This window comes from Melopsittacus undulatus, chromosome 1, assembly GCF_012275295.1.
Source record: "Melopsittacus undulatus isolate bMelUnd1 chromosome 1, bMelUnd1.mat.Z, whole genome shotgun sequence".
NCBI classification, from domain to species: Eukaryota; Metazoa; Chordata; class Aves; order Psittaciformes; family Psittaculidae; genus Melopsittacus; species Melopsittacus undulatus.
The window spans coordinates 152,141,167-152,162,160 of NC_047527.1; the positions used below are offsets into that span (position 1 = coordinate 152,141,167).

At 35.0% G+C, this 20,994-nt stretch overlaps 1 protein-coding gene across 1 annotated transcript in view; it reads right to left on the bottom strand.

Annotated features, from left to right (window-relative positions):
• ULK4 (unc-51 like kinase 4) overlaps nucleotides 1–20,994 on the bottom strand; it is a 118,241-nt gene that overhangs the window by 86,798 nt on the left and 10,449 nt on the right. The window contains exons 7-18 of the mRNA XM_034060710.1: nucleotides 20,631–20,732; nucleotides 19,715–19,798; nucleotides 18,778–18,853; nucleotides 18,109–18,195; nucleotides 16,315–16,436; nucleotides 16,128–16,197; nucleotides 13,699–13,798; nucleotides 13,136–13,240; nucleotides 11,105–11,165; nucleotides 9,280–9,461; nucleotides 7,252–7,298; nucleotides 6,534–6,612 (exon numbers count right to left, since the gene is read on the bottom strand). Of these exons, the coding sequence (XP_033916601.1) occupies nucleotides 6,534–6,612; nucleotides 7,252–7,298; nucleotides 9,280–9,461; nucleotides 11,105–11,165; nucleotides 13,136–13,240; nucleotides 13,699–13,798; nucleotides 16,128–16,197; nucleotides 16,315–16,436; nucleotides 18,109–18,195; nucleotides 18,778–18,853; nucleotides 19,715–19,798; nucleotides 20,631–20,732 (1,115 nt within the window). The remainder of the gene's footprint in view (nucleotides 1–6,533; nucleotides 6,613–7,251; nucleotides 7,299–9,279; nucleotides 9,462–11,104; nucleotides 11,166–13,135; nucleotides 13,241–13,698; nucleotides 13,799–16,127; nucleotides 16,198–16,314; nucleotides 16,437–18,108; nucleotides 18,196–18,777; nucleotides 18,854–19,714; nucleotides 19,799–20,630; nucleotides 20,733–20,994) is intronic.

The following is a 20,994-nucleotide window of genomic DNA, read 5'->3' on the forward strand; positions in this document are numbered from 1 at the left end:
TTCCTTGGAGGAAAGCACTCACTAGGCTAAGAAAGTACACCGTGCTTACATTGCCACTAACCAGAAAAGAAACTATACTAATATTTATACCAAGTACTCATCAAGGCGAGCAGCCTGCTCTGAACATCTAAAGCATGTTGCCTACCTCCCTTCTCAGTAGTATGTGAGTAGTTAAAACACTACAAGGGATAAGTGCACTTAATCAGAAGTTGGATCCACATGTACCTGTGATTCACTGCACCTAAGTGAAAGCTGGTTAAATACCCTGCAATAAACAAGTGGCTTGAGACTGAAGAGCTGGGCAACAAGATGGAAACAGATACTTTTGCCAAACTGTTCTATGGCATATAGAAACAAAAAGAAATGGTCTGAATCAGTGAAGTATTCAAGTCTTGCAGGTGTGTTCAGTACAATAAACTGGGTCATGGAATGAGGCGGCCTGAAGGGAAGTCTGACCAACAGACTAAGAATATGGTACGAATGTAGCCTGAGATTTTTGCCTTTGAAACTGAGGTCAGTGGCAATCAGCTGGAGCTACTTTACACCAAAAGGTGTAAACTGGAACTAGAAACTGGCTGTACTGGTTTCAGCTGAACCCAGGACACCAGTCTTCACGGAACAGTATTTGGCAGGAGCAACCAAAGAAGAGGGCTTTTTCCTTTTCTTTTTATTCTCTTCCCTTTTGTTTCCCTTCATGTAACTATCACCATTATATGCAGGTTTCTACCATCCATCCATGCCTTTTCTGAATATCACATCTCTGGATTTTTATTCTTTTTATAACTGTATGTAAAGCTACTCTAAGTCATCATCTGCTTCCAAGCAGTGGCCTGGTATCTGCTTGGTTTGGAAGTCATGCTGATGACACTCTCGAAAGACCAGTGTCCATGAAGAAAATACCCATGTAGGATACTTCAGACTGAGTAATTCTACACAGAATTTCTCTTTGTCATATTTTAAGAAGTTCTATAGGCTTTGAGGATTTTCCATAAATATTCTTTAAAATTAGTTCCCTTTAACTGATTACTGCAAATGCCTTCATCCCTCCCAGTGAAGACGTAAACAACAAACACATAGGCTACAAATTCCCTTCTTCTCTACAGAATTCTTTTTAAAATGTGTTTCAGACTAAAATCCCTTTTCTTTTTCCCCAGATGGTAGCTGAAAGGGCTGGTATTCAGAGGAAAAGCTAGGGCTACAACCAACATACCACTGCTCTTGCCTAACGCTAAGCCTGGTTTGAGTGTCTTTTAGAAGACACTGTAGGAAGGCAGCAGGAAACGAGGCTTTTGAGTGAACACCAATGTGCAATTTCTATCACAAAAACACATTGTAGCCTAATTGTGTCAGTTAAGTGAGAATGTGCTTTAGAGGAAAAGGCTGGATTCTTTATTCCTGTCACTAGTCTAGAACTTGATTAATTTGCAAGATGGGAAAATAGCTCTATTTTAGGTTCATTCTTAGTTGCAAGAGCTAAACACTCCACTGACCAAACTGTACAACTTCCACAGATGCAAAGCTGGTTGACTCAAAAGAAATTAAAGTGTCAAAAATACATTAAAACCAAATTATTGGCTTTATGAAAACTAGGGTAGTATAACACAAGAAAAAAGAAGCATTCAAGACTATTATTTTAGCATTGTCTCCCTCCCTGCAATCATTTGAAACCTCTATCAAATTTCTACCAAACTAAGCAAGAATAAAAAATACTACTAATAAAATTAGGGTATTACACATTCAAAGATTAATAGGTATCAGAGATTAACAGGTATCAGAAGACACCCTCCTACACTGACGATTTGTATTTAAACTCTGTGATAGAAACAAAGAAGAGGTGAATATGCTAAAAGGCAGCCTTTATGAAATGAAGTTTAAGTCAGCTAGCTGCAAGCCAATTCGGGAGTTAACTGACAGATCTGCTTGTTAGCTGTAAAAGTATGGACTGCTCAAGCAACCCAACTGCATTTTGTACATATGGATTTAGCTACCTAATTTTAAACAGAGAGAGGAGACTGCAGGCACTATGTGCTCCTTGGCTTTAGAATATCTGGATTTTTTTCCCTCTGTGTGAAAACAGTTCTCAGTGCTCTCAAGAGTACAGGCTTTACCAAGAAAGCTAAGGGTATATTCCCAAAGGTGACTAGCTGACAGTTTATTTGTTAACATCATATTCATTTAGTACCACTGTCAGGCTGACTCTTTCCATTTTTAATGCTGCAATACAGCCACCTTTAGTTTTATGAAAATAGTAGCAATGTACCTTAATGTTCCTGTTCTGGATTTCATTTTGTCTTGGTTTTTTTTGCTTTAAGGAAAAAAATTAATATTCAATTCGTCTTGCTCTGCGTATGAATAAAGCCAAAACGCGCTTAGAAATCATAGAATATTTCAGTCTAGATTTTCAACTACAATCAATAAAGGCAAGATTATTCTATGCACGTATAGAACAAGACACAAGTATATTCTAAAGGCCCAGGAAAGTGATTCCAGGGGAGGGACAAACTGAAATTAGTTCAGCAAAACCCCACACAGTACAACAGTCAGAAAAACAAAGCTTCCCACTGCAAGGTACATACATAATAAAGAGAGCTGTCAGATATGTGGTACACTTCACATGATCACCATATTGTTCTGGAAGCAAGTTAACCTGAAACTGCTTATCACCCTAGGATCAAACCAAAAACACACATTCTATTCACGAATCTCCAGCTGCCTTCCAAATCAAAGCACCTTCCAGGTTTAATTCTTTGCAGCCCTAGGAAAGGATGGTTTGCACAAATAAATCCATGAAGTACTACTTTCTCCTCTTCTCCTTAAGAACAACCTCTTAAGCTCTCAGGCAAACACAAAATTGATAGACTTAGGGATACAAAAGATTAAACACATATCATTGTTTATATGAGTTTTCTATGCAGCTGACATGTTGACACTATAAGCATTACTTATCAGCCTGACATTTACGCTTTAACAGTAAGTACTAGGTACTACTTTCTTAGTAGGTAGAAATTTCACAGCAGAAATTGCTTTGCCTATTTCCAGTTCTGAAATGGAACATAAGAGATGATATAGCTCAGATTTTTGCAGCAAATTTAGTCCTTGTTAGACATAATTCCCATTAACATTATCACATTAAAAGAAATTATTGATTCTACAATTGTAACGCATGTAAAAATCCCTTCAATGGGAGTTACTCATCTGTAAAAACTACCTGGGAATCATCAAGGCCAGAGGAATATGCAGCTTAAAACATGGCAACTTATTTGACTACCACAGAATTTAAGTATAAAAAGTATAACAAAAAGTAATTTACAAAGTGATTATTTTATAGTGGAAAAGATATTTCTTATAGCTATAAATTTTAACTAAGTAGGACTTAAAACTGTATTCCTTGCTGTACATTTACATTAGAATGCACAGAATGGAATTAAACAAAGAAAGGAATTACAGAATGTCATACAATAAAGTTTAAACAGCTGCATTTTAAATTCTATATAAGTGGTTTTTTCTAATAGGTAAAACACTGAGATCTTAAGCTTCAAATATTAGTGTTAAAGAAGTCATTACTTAATAGTATATTTGTGAGATAATTATGTTTCTTTAGCAGTAGATAACTGTGAAAGAGCAAATGACTATGCCATGCTACAAAAATGAAAGGCCTAAAGAAGAGCAATTGAAACAGGAAACATTTCCCACTTTAAAAAGAAATGCAGTGGGAAGGGCCACAGAAAATGAAGTCATATTAAACTTCAAACAGAAATCTCACAGCCTGTGTTGCACAAATATTTCAATAGAGATGGGCAAAGATATCAAATGGTTACAATCAACAAAAATCTGTGATTCCAGGAAAGCATGTAAACTGAAAATAGCCCGACAATGGAAGTCGATTTTAGTGTTCTACTTTCCTCATACAAGTAAGTTTACTTCTGAAATAATGAATATAAAAAGTTATAATGGTATGAACATAATAGTTATAACTTATAATAGTATAAATGGTAATATTAAAGGTAAATTCATTCCCCCAACTAAAAACAATACATTTAATAAACATAAAAAAGAACTTGACCCAAGTCAATGTGTTCACTTCTGCTTTGCCAAAAAGTTACTGGAAGTAGTGTGGGGTGGGAATTAAAATCATAACATTTGATGGGAAGCCATTTTTTATCTTAATTCCAAGAGAACATCTGTATGCCCACTGATTTCCTAAAATCTTTATGTGGATGGGAACTGAGAGCCAGTCTTTTCCCCTACCATGTTACCCTTCATTCTCCCTTAACAAGCTTCTCTCTGAAGCTTAATAGTCCAGGTCACTATTGTATTTATGATACAAGTAGGTGAAGGAGAACCACTGACATAGAATGGTTAGGGTTGGAAAGGAGCTTAAGATCATCCAGGTGCAACTGGATGTGAAATGTCATATGTCCTACACGGCAGAATGCCCAATCTATTCACACAGAGGAAAGAACAAGAGTTTATTTTAGCAAATAAGCCAAATTAGATATACAAATTAGATATTGTAAAGGGCAATTCAACAAAAAAAGCATTACTAGAGTCAGAAAGAAACCTGACCTATCAATACCTATTGCAACTACCAGATAGAAGAAATGGCATATAAAGTGTCTTTATCTTCAATTACAGAAGAGATCAATCTCCCTATTGTATTCTAAAATCAGTCTAATTTTTTCTAATCCATTCAATATTATTCTAAAAAACACTTAACTAGGAACAGATCAACTGCAAGTGAATTCACAGATATACACATTTATTATGGTTTTTTTCTAATACGACCTACATATTAGAATAACTAAGCAGAATTAAGACAGAGCACAGATCCACAGGTCGGTGTTTGTCTAGTTTGTGGAATACTAGTCTACTTGCATTTTAGTTTCATGGTTTAGTGACCTCCAGTGGTTACATTCAAAACAAACTGCTATTCACTAATTCCCTGAATTAGAACTTTAAAAAAACAATTAAAAAATAGGTAAAATATTAATTCTCTTAATAATTTAAATTCAAATATTAAAATTTTAATAAAAATGTTAATTCACTCTTTTATTTATATATATATATATATAAAATAAAGGCTTTTGGCATACAGGATATGAGAGCTTACTTTAAGTCTTTAAAAAGAGGATGAAGCTTCTTTCCTAAAGCTTTTCTGCTTCTTCAGTTCTTAATATTACTACTATTTAACAATTGCTTAAGTAGGGTTAAGGGAGCAGATTCAACCTCAAAGGCACAGGAACTATCCTTAAATAAATGTATAACTGAGTAAAAGCAAGTAGGGGTAGAAATGAAGAGCCAACTTTTAACACCTGTCCTGTGCAAGTCTATTATGTCCTGCAGTACTTTAAAAATACAAAAGAAAACACAAATAATTGGATAAGTTCATAATGAGGTAACAAAAACCTGCAAAAGGTTTGTGACAGAGTGATAGAAAGTGGAAAAAAGCTTTGAGTACATAGCATGCCAGAATATATGTGACAAAGTTGGTTTTCTGTAAGCTCAGGCCTTCTTACAAGTAGCTATGCTGTTGACTGGTAAAACATGAATCTAGTATCTATAACAACACACCCATGAAAACCAAAATCTGATGACCTTTTGTTGCTGTGAATTCCTATTTATGCTCAAGATATCTCACCTTGTGAAGATACAAAACAGAAACAAGCTTCTGGGAATGACACAAAATGTTCATGTTCTTAAGTTAATTTAATAAACCAATTTTGAACAAGTGAACTACGAGTCTGCTTCATGGGCTGATATCATACTAAGTTATTAAAAGTTACATGGATATGTCAAAATTACTTCTGAGTACTTTCACTGAAACTTTTAAAAGTTAAGTAGCAGAAAAAAACCTGCCATATACAAGAGCACATCTGAATTGTGACCTGGAATTTAACTGACACTCAACTGTCAATACTGAAAGCCTTTGACCAAACTTCAGTGACTGTAACCACAAAGACTCCTTCCCCCCTTCATAACTTCAGAAAACAAAGAACCCAAGGTAATAACAATAATGTTTTCAATTCAGATTTCACTACAGAACTGAAACATTAAGCAACATAGCAAGATAATCATAATAATCCTTAATGTTATTAAGAAGAAACCACAAGAACCTAGAACAAGTATTTCCTTATCTGCTCTTCACCTCATCCATTCTTCAAGAACACCAAGGAATCTCAAATGAGTTCCATCTCAATTACTTTTTGGATAAAGGGTATCTAGGAATCAATTACACTATTTTATACTAATTATCATAATTATATTTCCAGATAATCAAATACATCAACATTCCTTATAACACACACAAGCATGATAAGTATGACGGTGATTACTGTTGTAATTGTGATTCTGATCTTTGCAGAACTATCCAGAATAAACTCATTTAATAAATTAATTACATTCCCATTTGCATCAGAAAAAAAAAATAAAACAGGAATCAGAAAAAAAAGGTGAAAGTTTATGACATAAACAACTAAAGCATAAACAAAATTCCCCCATCTACTCCTCCCCCAAGGAAAAAGAAGGAAAGTTACCTCCGAAACAGGTACATTTTCACCGAGTTCCGATGCATGTAATGCCAGTAAACCAATCAGTCGAGCAACTTTGACACGTCTGAATATCAAATAAAGCAGGTACGTATCAAATAAAGTAGGGACATAAGAACTATTTCAAAAATACCATAAAAACAATTGTCTTGTTTGTATTTTACACAGATTGCTAAGAGCACAAAATACTTGAATTTCTATTTACAGCTCATTTCTTCCTCTTACAGAATCAGTCACAGAATGCTTTGGGTTTGAGGGGACCATAACTAGTTCTAACCCCCTGTCACGGGCAGGGACACCTTCTACTAGAGCAGGTTGCTTCAAGCCCCATCCAACCTAGCCTAAGAAAAGAACAGCAGAGGGCACTATCACATTGCAATATTTCTAACAGGCATTTCAATAAGATGTGTTTATTTTACCACTATTATGGCATAGGTTGGTTTAGTCAGTGATTTTGAGTAACACTATTTCATACAATAAATTATATAACTTCTAGATAAATTTTGAGAGATTTTCTATCATCTTTCTGATATATAAATTCAATGTTTAAAATATTCAGTGTTCTATTATTTATCATCGCACTGCCAGTTAGGTAGCACAAGTCTGACAGGCTCAAAAACTTAAATACTCTGTTAAAGGATATCTTTAATAAAATTCAATCATAATTCCTTATTTAAATAAATTCATTTAAAATAACGTTACTTACATATCCCAGTTGGCGGCTGCACGCAGCTGCTGGATCAATATAGGAAACTATAATTTAAAGAAGATAAATAGGCATTAGGGGATTTTAATGATCTGACCTGTCCCAGTGATATACAAAATAAATCAAAATATCAGTAATATCATAAACAAATACTGTAGGTATTGTCCAAACAATGATAAAAAAAAACCTAAGCAAAACCTGAGAGTGAAAGAAAAGCCCTGTGTGCAGTTCTGGTGTCCTCAACATAAGAAGGACATGGAGCTGTTGGAGCATGCCCAGAGGAGGCCACGAGGATGCTCAGGGGCTGCACCACCTCCTGTATGAAGACTGGCAAAGAACATTTGTGCTGTTCAGCCTGGAGAAGAGAAGCTGCTGGAGACCTCAGAGCAGCTTCCAGTGTCTGAAGGGGGCTACAAGGATGCTGGAAAGGGGCTCTTCATCAGGGACTGTAGTGATAGGACAAGGGGTGATGGGTTCAAACTGAAACAGGGGAAGTTCAGGTTAGACCTAAGGCAGAAGTTCTTCCCTGTGAGGGTGCTGAGGCGCTGGCACAGGGTGCCCAGAGAAGCTGTGGCTGCCCCATCCCTGGCAGTGTTCAAGACCAGGTTGGACAGGACTTGGAGCAACCTGCTCTAGTGGAAAATGTCCCTGTGTCCATGGCAGGCAGTTAGAAATGGATGATCTTAAGGTCCTTTCCAACCCTAACTATTCCACGATGATATATTCTTGCCTTAAATTAAACTGCTAAACATACAACAGCGTGTTAAAAAACACACCTTTTTCCGTAACGGAGAACACTATGCAGAGGAAAAAAACCTGATACTTTCATCTACAAAGATCATCACATAGTATTACCCAAGAAGCTTTTAATAAATTTATTCTCTGAGAATGGACAAAAATAGTTGGCAAATACTAGAATAATGACCGGACACACACTCAGCCACATAAGAATCAAACTGCATAGCTATTCATTTCTAAAATGTCCTGTTAACTGGCAATTTCAGTTATTGGATTCCTGTCCCCAAATTTTTTCTCCAATGATAAAAAAGCATTAAGTTCCAGCAATTCAGTTTCCTGTTTTCACACGAGTTCTATTTCATAAGACCTACACTTTTTCCAGCCTGAATGCTCTTTACTGAGTTTTCTTTAATAGCTCTATATCCAACAAGGACATGCCTCCGAATATGACTTATGTGCAGGAAACAAAGTAGGTGGTTTACTTTTTACTAAATAAACTGAAAAGGACATAGCTCAAAATTGCCTCTGTGATTCCTTTACATAATCATAGAATGGTTTGGGCTGGAAAGCACATTAAGATCATCCATTCCCAACCCTTGTCATGGGCAGGGATGTGTCACACTAGACCATGTTACCCAAGGCTCCATCTGGCCTTGAACACTGCCAGGGATGGAGTATATGAGAAGAGTAAGTCTATTTTGCTTCTGCACCATACAGTAACCTGAGAAACATGTTAATCCACTACAGAGGAGACTAGTGCAATTGTTTGCTGGTAGAAAATTTTTCTTGAAAGACAAACCACCATTCAGGTATATGCTAAACCACACTCTCCAGAGAACATGCTCACTTTTTGAAGCAGGGCTTAATGAAAGTTTTACTGAGTATTCTTTGGAAAGTTTTTCTTAATATTCTTATGGATATACAGCCAAGCAAAAGTGATTTAGCAATTCAATCATTAACTTTTTTCAGTGTTCTCTGTCCTTTAATGGTTCACAAAGACCAACATTTTATCATATGCTACTTCACTCTCCATCAAGGTTAATGTTTAACCCAACCTTTTTACTAATGTAACAAATCTATATAAAAATATATCTGAAACTGAAGGAGAAAGAATTAGTTTCCCTCAGCCCTTTTAAAAAAATATTAGGTGTTGGTTTTCTTTTACATCATTCTGTACTTAATTTGTCATATTATTTTTGTCAGTACACCAATATAACTAAAAGCAGATGACTTTTGTTACAATGGCAAGTATGTAAACCATGTTGATTCCTTTAAAACTTTATTATTTACCAGCTGAGAGTTCAGAAGTCTGTTTGCAATCTCCTTGTGGACAGCCACAGTACACAGATAGCACAGGAAGTTCAATTTAGAACGTGCTGCTCCTGTATTCTTCTCAGGAGAACCAAGCATTAAACATACACGTTGCAAGAAGTCATTCCAGTCCACATCCTTCATAGATGATAACTTCTCAGCTAACCGTAAGAAGCAAACAAGTAGTTAAAGATAATGGATATTCAATGATGCTTTAACAACTAGAAAATAACATCACCATGGATAAACAAGTTCCAAAGTTTACATCTATTTATAATTTTAATACTTAAAATACTAAACAAAATGTTAGCATTCATGTCTATAGATTATAGAAATCGAAGAAGAGAAACAAAGCATAAAAACGTAGCAGAGAGCCTCAAAATATTTCTTAAAGCAGTATCAGAACGCAGAGGACTTCAGAAGGAACATGGATGTTCCTAATAGGAATAGGTTGGACAGAGCCTTGGGTGACACGGTCTAGTGTGAGGCATCCCTGCCCATGGCAGGGGATTGGAACTGAATGACTTTAAGGTCCTTTCCAACACAAACCATTCTATAAGTCTATGACTAAAGATCTTATCTGCCATCCTCATACAACATGTCTTATGCCTTTTACTCTAATTTTACACTAAAGTAACCACACCTACTGATGAAAGCAATTATAATTTACATTCGTAAAGGTAAAAAGTTACTTGGATTTCAGGTATTCTTAATTTTTCCATACTGCCTTTAATCATTATTGTTTTTGAAGAAACTGAATTTGAGGCTGCTTGTCAACCAGAACGCTCTCCAGGAAAAAAGCTACAACCCTCAAAGTGTTAGAAGCACAAAAAACACTGGCCCATCTATGGAAAATAGTTAAACAGATCAGAACATCAGTGTGATAATTTAGCTACTTAAATGCAATATGAAATAAAATACACACAGCCCCAGTCACTTGAATTTGATCATTTTTGCCTAGAACTCTAGCCAAATGAAAAATACCTTCTGTTACTACAGTCGTGATTGGGAGACTGGGATGCACTGTGCTCTTTTCCAATTCTAAAAGTTCTTCAACAAATCAACTCTTCAAAACACGTACTTTACAGAAAGAAAAAAAAGGAACTTTTTTATCTAGGAAGAGGTGCTATATGAATTCTAAGAGTACATATATATCTGGCTCTAAGCACAGTAAAGTGTATAATAATACTTCCTTAAATAGACTAGAAGAGTTCTTCCCAGGGGAAGAAACAGACTCCTGACAATGAGAAAACTTTTGTTTTCAGCAGCCTTTCTAAACATTAGAAACTGACAACAACAAAACAAGCTCCAAAGTCCACATTATCTTTTGGAACATGATTCCCACAACATTCCATGATTAAAGGTGGCACTGACAAGGCTGCCTAGATTACAGCTGATCAACACTGCATATTTTAAGATCCTGTTTTCATTTGCTTCTCTGCCTTTGCCAAATTCTAATCTATTTGGTTGAACACTGCAGTTGGAATATCTCAGATGTTTACAAAAAATAACATGGGAAAAACCCCACACTTAAACAGTGTTGACTCTCTCATTTTAAAAGCTTTTGAGCACGGGCTTGTAACTGAAGAAGGCAGAAAAGACGGGCATAGGACTGTCTGTACTTGAAAAGTCTACTCAAAATTGGTCTAGCCAAAACATTACATATGCAGCATCAATTTCAGGAAAGTTATGAGTTCAACTATGACAGCTCATCATCTACAGAGGGAGGCTACAGGTTCTGTGACAGCAAGTTGTAACATCATATGAAGGAAATGAAGTTTCAACAACTTCAGGAGATCCATACCTGAATGTGTTGGTATATGTGAAGTTTTCGAGTCAAATCTAACTGGTACTAGCTTCATTATCTGGAAAAATAAGCAGACACATTACAACTAGTTGTAATACACTTCTGGAAATGTCTAAGTATCTGAACATGAAAACATGTTCAAATGCAAAATTGTACAGGATTGGTGTACAAACCATTGCTTGTTACTAAGGCCTTTTCCATTGGTTTCTGGTATTTCTTCTAAGCAGATATTGACATTTAACTATGTTTTTAATATAATTAAGTTGTTGGTATTTCCATTTAAGTGATCTCGCTTAATGGAAAATGATAGGATTTGTTCAGTTTATACTTTTATCTTGCTTCTATGTGGAAAAATGCTTGCATTTGGGCTGAAAAAGCTACAGAAAGGAACAATGCAGCTGAGAGCTCATGAAATGTTTTAGCAATGCATTGCCATATAGTAAATACATATACTAGATCCTTCTAGACCATTCTAGAGTATTAAAAGTGATATTAGCACCAACAAATCCTTTGTAAGGAATTGGTTTTTTTAATCCCCACACCATTTTCTGATGGAAGGCTTGCTCAGTGACTGAGCATTTAAGTGTGATTTTCTGTAACTAAGGCATACAAAAAAGGTAACTGTATACTGGAATTTAGCCTTTGACAGATGAAGCCTAGCTGTAACTAGAGAGCTGTTTGCTAAAAGGTCTTTAACTCCACAGATCTGCAGAACAAAGGGAAATTCTACAATATAAGCTGACATTTCAGCTTTTAAAATGCTGCCAGCATCTAGTAAATCCCTTTCCAGGAAATTAAAACTGCAAGCTTTTCAGCTTTACCAGGTGTCAGTATCATCCTTTTGTCTGCAGATTGCCAAGTATGCAGTGACTTGGAATTTAGTGGGCTATTTTGCATTAATTCTGAGTCTGGCCTAGCATGGCAAGATTAGTCTCCATGTGCACATTAGTATGTACACTTACCCCTAATCTCATCTCTTCTAGTAACAAGCGAAGCACTGAAGGGCTTCGTGGAGGAGTCCTGAGATTGAACTAAGAATTTACAGAGGTGGCATTATTCAAATGCATAATTACATTTGAAATTCTCCACTGGCAACAATGTGCCACAAACATATTAAAACAGTATAGTTGGGAAGTTTCTTTATCTAACTGTACAAGCTTCTTAGGTTTTGAGTGTTAGGAATTTCATTAAAACAAACAAAAGAACTGTTAGAGTAAAGCAATACAGCAACTAAAACCTGTAAAGAGATTCTTAATGAACTAGATGCTTCCCTCCAATGAAAAATGTTGCATTTCCTGGATCTGACACAGTTGCTAAAGTGACCTCAGGTTTTTTTGCCTATCATTCCTTCTGCGAATATCATACATGTGCCCATACACGCACACTAAATTGTCATTGCAGTGCAAAGCTCTGATTCTTTTTCAGTCTTCCCTTTGCTGCCAAGCAAGTATCAAGTCTCTGCTCAAGAGAATCATCACAAACTGTTATCACGTTAGGATCAATATGACTGAAATTGGATGGACATCTCTTGTAACTTCAGGTCTCATTTTCCAGAGAAAAAAAAGTTCTTATTTATGAGAAACATTATCATATCTGAAGTTTAAAGAGTGACAGAAGTTATTCTATAAAGGTCTAACTCTTAACCTAGAAGGCTTCATAGACAACTTTGTTTTGGGTATACCAAGACACAGTTCTGTTTGTGCTCATTTAAGTAATAGATATCAAAGCAATTTATCAGAACAGAAATCTACAAAAGCACTTAATACTGCATTTAGTAACTTCTGTTTCTTGTAAGACATTAAATAATGTTAGCGTTCAACCCAAAATAACTCAGTTCTCCAAATTAACAACCCAGTAGGATTATAAAAGATTGCCAAAAAAACCTGCATGAGATCTTGCCAGATGACTGGGTGGAACTGCTTTAAAATGAGAATTATAAAATACAGGAAAGGAGTTTCACCCTGCTTAAAGATATATCTGCAAAAACAGCCTCACCCACAAGTTCCTGAATCTTTTATTTTGCTATACCTTTGGATTGTCAATGATTGGTGTTACGATAAGATCGCATTCAGTGTAAATGAGCTCTTTCAGTGTTGACTCCATATCCTGCTGACTTGAGCATGTATTTTTAGCCTAAAAGAAGAAGAAAGTTGTTAACAGAAAAAATAAATAGAAAGTTTGTTTATTCCTGAAGTATTTCATACCAAACATGATATCCTACAGTTTGGCTATGCAAATAACATACTCTAAATTACTTGTTGTTTATATAGTAGCAGTTCCAAGTATTATGATGCAGAAACAAGTTGGAAGAAAAAGCACCAGGTGCAAAAAGAAAGACTAAGAAAAGTAAGAAGATAGCATTATGCCTTTTATACAGTAGGGGAAAAAAGGAGACTAAGCAGCATCTTTAACTCTTACACCCGAAGTTATACAAATTTACTGTTTTCCTCCAAATGACTTGCACACTGTAGGAACTGCTTTCCTTTTACAATTATGGAAGGATAGAGAAAAAAGTGACTTTACCACAGATTCCAGGCTAAAATTCTACCTCTAAAGATATTACCATCCTTTGATATTCCTTTTCTACTCACGTTTTTCAAGCATGAATCTCTTTGTGGACAATTCTGGATTGGGACAGTAGTAGCATCACTTACTTCTACTGCAGTACTAGTTCTAGGTGTGGGACGAGAACTTAAAAAGAAAGAACAATAAATAGATAAATAAACCAACAAAGAGGACAGATTAAGTTCCACTGCAAACTACTTTTTTGTTGCTTTTTGGACACTGTCATGCCATACAGCAAACTTCCAAAGCTGACAAATGTAAATGATGCTTTGCCTTATCCATAAACTGGACATGAACATCCTACTTTTATATATGTCCTGAAAAGTTTAGGATTTGTTTGTCAGTTAGAAATGAGAAGGGACTGGGTGATTTCTTTTTGTTGTTGTTAAATGAATGCAATTTGATAGTTTTCTCACCCACAGTCACTCTCCAAAATGGATGCTAAAATATCATTATCTTAATTCTTAATAAAAAACAACATACAAAGAAAATTAACCTGACAAAATAATTGTCATTTATTTTATGCTATTATCTTCTGACTCACAACTCCTGGCTAGCTAATAAGAATTGAAAACTGAGTGTCATTTATGAATGAGAACTGGGTTTACTTTTCAGTTTCCCCTTATAAAAATCCTGTCTGCCAATCAGAAAATGGAGAGACCAGAATCTTTCATATTTGCAATTTTCATAAAGATGCCAGTGAACATGCTTTTTGCAGTATACATTAATTTAAATTGCTTCAAATCAACTTTAGAATTATAAAAATTGGCAGGCCAGGATATCAATTTAATCAACAACTTGAATGTGGGTTTTTTGATTAGCAGAAAGTAATGTAGACATTTAGCTGCAAATCACATTTACTAGAAAAAGCACCTTAGGTGCTTAGGTAAAAATACAAACACCACACAAAATTAAAGCTACTCATGAAAAATCAATGATCAAATGACTAACATAGGTATTATTCTTATTCTTTTCAAACAGCATCTTCACCTATTTTCAACAGGAAGTTACATTTCAAGAGCATAGTGAATGAGTCTCAACATATTATCTATCAGCTAGATAAAACTACACCAAATGTCCTATTTTTTACAGTAAAAAGTATTTCAGGATCTGCTTGGAAGTTTAAGCAGTCTTATTTCTTAAACAAAGAAAGCAGGATTTCTAGTTAGGAGACTGAACAAATTTTTCTACGTTCCCACATGCTTCAAAACATGCAGATTTGTTAAATCTTTTTTTTCTAAACCTGATTTGTTTTCAGATGTGTTTGAGATAGAGAAAATCTTTCGTACTTTTCCACTTCTGAGCTGGTTTCTCAGTTTAAAACAAGGGATTAGTGAATTGAACCAGTTGAAATGAGTAAGATCTATTCCCTTCACACACATAGAAGCTACTGCTGTTAAAAGCTGATTAACCACTCCTGCAGCTTAAGTAAATCTCAGCGCCAGGTCAGCAACTTCCTTTCACTTAAATGTTTTAAAATTTCAGTAAGTAACACATGCAGCTTTGAGAACTTAAATCATTGAAGAAAAGAGAATTTCAGAAAGTAATTCTAAAGAATTTGTGTTACATTTCAAGGTTTGTATCAAACAGATGTACTTATGTTGTTAAATATACTTTTTTTTTAATGCTCACACTCATGACATGATTTGGATTACAAGTTGTTATATAAAGTGTTTGTAATGCCACTGTAGCCTCTCTTTTCAGCAAATTGCTAAAGCAAAGAGAAAATGCTATTTAAATCACTAGCAGTATGGCTTTAGCTGTGATGACAGAAGTCATAAGTGAGATGAGAAGAAATCCTCCATTAAAAGCAACTGAAATAACTGGAAAAGTAGACACACACTCAGGTTGAAAAGCCCTATTTCAGGTTATGCAAGAAGCTTGAAAGAGTATGAAACAGGAATATTTCAGCTTGATGACAACAGGAACAACATCTATTTTACTAGATAATCTTCTTGGCTTGAATGCTACTACAGGATCAGGCTCCAGCTAAAACAAATCACTGTTAAATGAATCACTAGCTTTTATTTAATACCTTGTAGTACTTAGTAGATTGCTACAAATAGCTTGTGATGAAAAGCTGAAGGAGGAATATTCTAGCGGATCTTACACTGAATGCTTATTCTTGTGTAGTTAAAGCAAGCATATTCAAAGTATATTCTTATATATATGAGGTAAGAAAGCAAGTTTTAATACATTTTTCTGTTTAGAGCTAAGAAATCAAAAGGCTTCCAAAACCAAGTGTGATAGAGCCATAAATATTGCTTTGACTACAAACGCTGCTTTCACAGCTTCTCAAAGATGTCTTAATATTAAAGTGGTGATAAAAACTCAAAAGAGGACACACTAATAAAACATTACAAACAGAATAATGTCTGAAGAGACAGGAATAAAAACAAACAACCCAACCACACAAGATTTTAAGAGGTTTCTAATTGTTCTTAGCTTTTCATACCTGAGAAGAAATATGGATTCTTTCGATTCACCATCAACCACATTTTTTGGGCGCAATTCAGGCTGAGTTTCTGTTGAAAAGAGAATATGAACTTGCAGTCAGAAGTTAAAAAACAAGTAAAAATAAAGCAAGGCTGACAAAATTCACAAGACAAAATAATTCTAAATAACATCATGAACAGTATTACCTGTTTTAAAAGAATTGCTTGGTAGGTTATCTGCTCTTGAGGATGACAGATTATCTGGATTTTTAGCAGTATCCACCGGCTCTTTGGCACTCCAAGACACTGCTGACTCTGTGTCTTCACTGCTGTTTAATAAACGATATTAATTACACAGATTAAAATAAACAAGAAAGGATCATATCTGTTATTTGTTGCAATTACTAAAATGCAGTTTAGCTGTCATTCTCTACAACACAATACTATTGAAACAGTATACACTTATTTTTTATATTAGTAATGGCAATGAAGAAAAATAAGTTTATAGCAGATGACTTGGAGAACAGTAAAAATTCTTTTGCTCCCTCAGTAGAACTTGCAGGAAAGAAATTAGAAAAGTTAAATTGTTACCCCATAATACCAGAGCTATAAAGAAATATTAAAAGCTTTAGAGAACATTCAAGTCTTCACAGATGAAGGTCACAAGAAACCTACTTCTAATAATGAAATCTGTAGCCTAGATAAAGATCAGTAAGAACTACCTCTATTTTGCTTCATGATTTACATGTCACACTTGATTGCAAGTTTATTGATTCTGGTTGTCTGGGGGTTTTAATATACCCCTCTATTATCCACGTGGAACTGGGTCATTTAACATTCCTGAAGACCAGCCAGGACATCAAACCCACATTGTGATGAAAATACATGGACCTGTATTTAAGAAAGTACCAAGCTTCTTTTTTCATGTCAAGCCTATATCCTGTGTTTGCCATATTTGGCAATATGGAGAGTGCAAACCTCAGCAGGTATTTCAGAGGCATTACAAAAACCTCAGTAGTAAGGTCAAATAGTAAGGCCAATATTTTGGAGACTAAGATTCTTCTGATTCTCTGACAGATTTATGTTTGAGGAATTCAAAGATGATGACTTCGGTGGAGGTTAACATAATCCTGCTAAAACCTTTAAGAAATTCTTACTTTGTGGTATAGTCTATAAATCTTGACTTCTTACCTCCCTTGGTGGCAAACGCAGTAATAAATTAAGAGGGAAAGAGCCTAGAATAAACATTAACAACAAAAATACTGCCAAACCAGTATCAGAAATAGGTATTTAACAACACAAAAGAATGTTAAAATAGACTGAACACAAAAACATCCAGCATTCTGAAAGAATGCTGTTTTCATGTTAGTACCTTTGATGGGAACCTAAAGTATCTTTTAAGTATCTAGAACAAAAGAGCAAAAAGATCAACACTAAATATCCTAATTCAAAATTTAAAACAAACAAAAAACACCCCAGCAAGGTAACAGGGGTCTTGAAGAAGCCAACTTTTCAATACACAGAACATATGTTCTCAAAGGGTTTGGGTTTTTCTGCCTATATAACAGTGTAGAGTATTACAAATCTTGAAAAAAATATCCCATATTAATGCTTTGTGTCACAAGCCCAGAATATGGGTCAGTGCATTTGAAGAATATAAGGCTGAATCATAAAGCTAAGATGCTTTGCGATGCTCTAAACCCAATGCATAAACAAAAAAAATCTCACTAAAGATAAAAATGACCCATATTTATATGATTCCACAAAAGCTTAAGAAAAAATTAAGTCAAATTATTGTGCATCTTTATAAATAAAAAAATAAATGAAAATGAGAGCAGTTATTTCAGCAGTAAATTTTAACACATTCTATAGCCAGGAGGAAACAAACAGTTTGAAAGCAAACAGTGTAATACACTAATAGGATGATACAATTCCTAAACATCCAAAACTGCTCACTGTTTTTTGCTTGTATAAAAGAAGTCTTCCTTGAAAATCCAGTACCTTGAGCATGTGTCTCTAGAGTCATCACCACAATGGCTAAGGGATCCTTTCCAGAATGGATGCTGCAATAGGTCTGTCCAATTCAGCCTTTTGAAAAGCAAAAAATAAACTCAAAAAGCAAAGTACAGCTCCAGAGATATACCAGACTAGGTTTTGAACCCAATGACATTACAGAGCAATTAAATCTGTTGTTTGCTTTTATCCCATTTTCTTATGGGATAAACTTTTTGCCTTAAATCAGAATGGCTCATTCAGGCAACAAAGATGTATGAGACTAATAATGAAGGAAACTGCATAGCCAATCTCCACACATTATAATTTATAGCATAGTTTAGCTAATTAATCTTATGTTATTTAACAACTATATCAGCTGTAAATCAAAGCCTCACAAACTAGATGTGCCCATTGCTCTGGAAAAGCAAAGCCACACAATTATCAATCTGCCTGTTACAAAGTTACCTATTTAGCACCAGCTATAAAATATAAAGATACATTTAATCAAAATACTGATTCTGTATTTTCATATAAGAAAAAGCACAATTTGCTCTTTTATATAAGAGATGAAGTAATACTTGCATTGTCATCTACATCTACACATGCAGTACTATAGCAATTTCTCCAGAGGTGAAAAAGACAACGCAAACAATTGCCATGGATTAGATGGTTTACCTTTTCTGAGGCTCCTTTTGAAGCAATCCATCAAGTAAACTAATGAACTCATCAGAAGGCTTGTGAAAAGCAGAAACTGTAAACAGAAGCACCACAGGAGGTAAGCATTTGGCAGCAAAACCAACCATCATAAAATGTACATCAAATCATTATCTACAGATCATGCTAAACAGTCTTTTTAACAGTAATCTCATAAAAAAATTTGAATGTATTAAGGATCTTAGATGTACACTCTTTGAATTTCACAAGAGTCTAAAAAAATCCAAACCCCTCAAAACCAAAAATCCCACCAATACTTAGTCACCAAACTAAAATTGTTTATACCTGAAAAAAGCACTCTCCAAGTATCATATAGCTATTACCAACAAATAAAGTGGAGTTGAAATCTGCTTAAATTGCAATTAAACTTCCTGTAACAATGATAATTTTAAGGGAACCACTGTTGCACCCCATTATACAAAACAGGCTTCTGAATTTCTTATTTAACTGAGACTCCACTCCTAAGAGCTCAGAACTATGAAATGCACTTTATTCACTCAGAAAGCAAAATCACTCTTGTAATTAAAACAAGCAACAGCAGTTTTAATTCTACTGGTCATTGTTTTTACTACATTACTACGAACTGAAAAGAGGCACTACTATTTAAGGGTCTCCAGGCATACCACTGATGCCCAGTATGACTGAGATAAAAATTCCATCCCAGAAAGTAGATTTCCTTTTCATTCTTAATACTAAAAGATATGCCTGTATGTCAAAAGGGAAATAGGCACTCATCATTAACAGGACAAAAGCTCTTATCAGAGGAAGGCAGGGCTAGCATTTGGACAGCTAAGAGATTCCTGCAAACAGCCTCAAAAGAAATAGTGCAAAACAGAACTTTAACTTTCAAAGTATTATTCTGATTTGATTCATTTCATAATAACAGAATAACAATAACCCTTTGGTGTAGGTGGCAATGGATCTTCATGTAAAATCTTTTCAATTAATTCAGAAAAGCTGTCTGAGAAGAATGGTGGTCTTCCTGCAAACAAACAGAAGTGTGATTCACAGATTAGGCAGACTTCAAAATGACTGTTAGATGCAATGATATGATGAGCTCATTTTCCTAAGGAAACATCCAAAGAAATAAACACCCTCAGCCCAAATTTTATTTATCAAGATCTTTTGTCAGTTTAAATACAAACCCTTGAATTAAATTCTCCTACCATAAACAGGAAAAAGATCATAGACAGAAAAAGGCACCAAAGATGGAGGTCACCATGACAGCCCTGTATGTATCAGCAATGAGACAACAACAGCAGAAGGTCTAGGCAGAAATCTCAGTATCTGTGTAACTATTTTGCTCCAACAGATCAGTGTATTATTTAAGACTTCGGAAGGTTGCACTGTAATTCTTTCTTGTGATGAAATCTCCCTTCCAGCTGCAGCCAATGCTAATGTGTACTTTATCTGCAGGAAACCAAACGATTCTAGTTTTGAAAAACTCTTTCACTAGTATAAAGGTCAAAACAATGCACCTAGGATATAATACTGAGGTGATTAAAAACATTACACTGTCAGAATTCAAGGTCTGCTATAACTTTAAGTCATAGTCTTTAAACAATACATGTTGGTTAGTATTATAAGATTTAGATCACAGTCAAAAGGTCAACTTAACAGTATTACTTCACTTGATTATTTGGTAAGGACCATTCTATTAAAGTACATTTAGTACAGTCTTCAAGAAATCTTTAAAACCTGCCTTAAGGTTTTCTATGTCTTAACTTCCCTAGAAAGTCAATAATAATTAACTCTGGGGCCATGACCTTTGTTTCCATTATCACAGATATTAAATAGATACACAAACTTACAACCTGCAAACATTTCATAAAGTATACATCCCAAGGACCACAGATCACTGGCTTTGGAGAAGTCTTCTCCCTTTATTGCTTCTGGAGCTGCATATAATGGAGAGCCTACAAAATACAGCAATGTGTAATGCACTTTGATTATTCATTCAGCATTTATCCTTTTCAATCTTTGTCTCACACTTGACTTAGAGATGATCTTCACTTAGTACAAGAAAACTGTAAGTCTTACTGTAAGTAGTTTCAAATGAACTTCTCTCCTTTTACTGAATTACGTAGGATTATATACACTATTTTGTTGATTATTTCACTTCTATTAACCAAGGTGACTTGTGTTACACTTTTGTAACACAGTGATTAATGCAAAGAA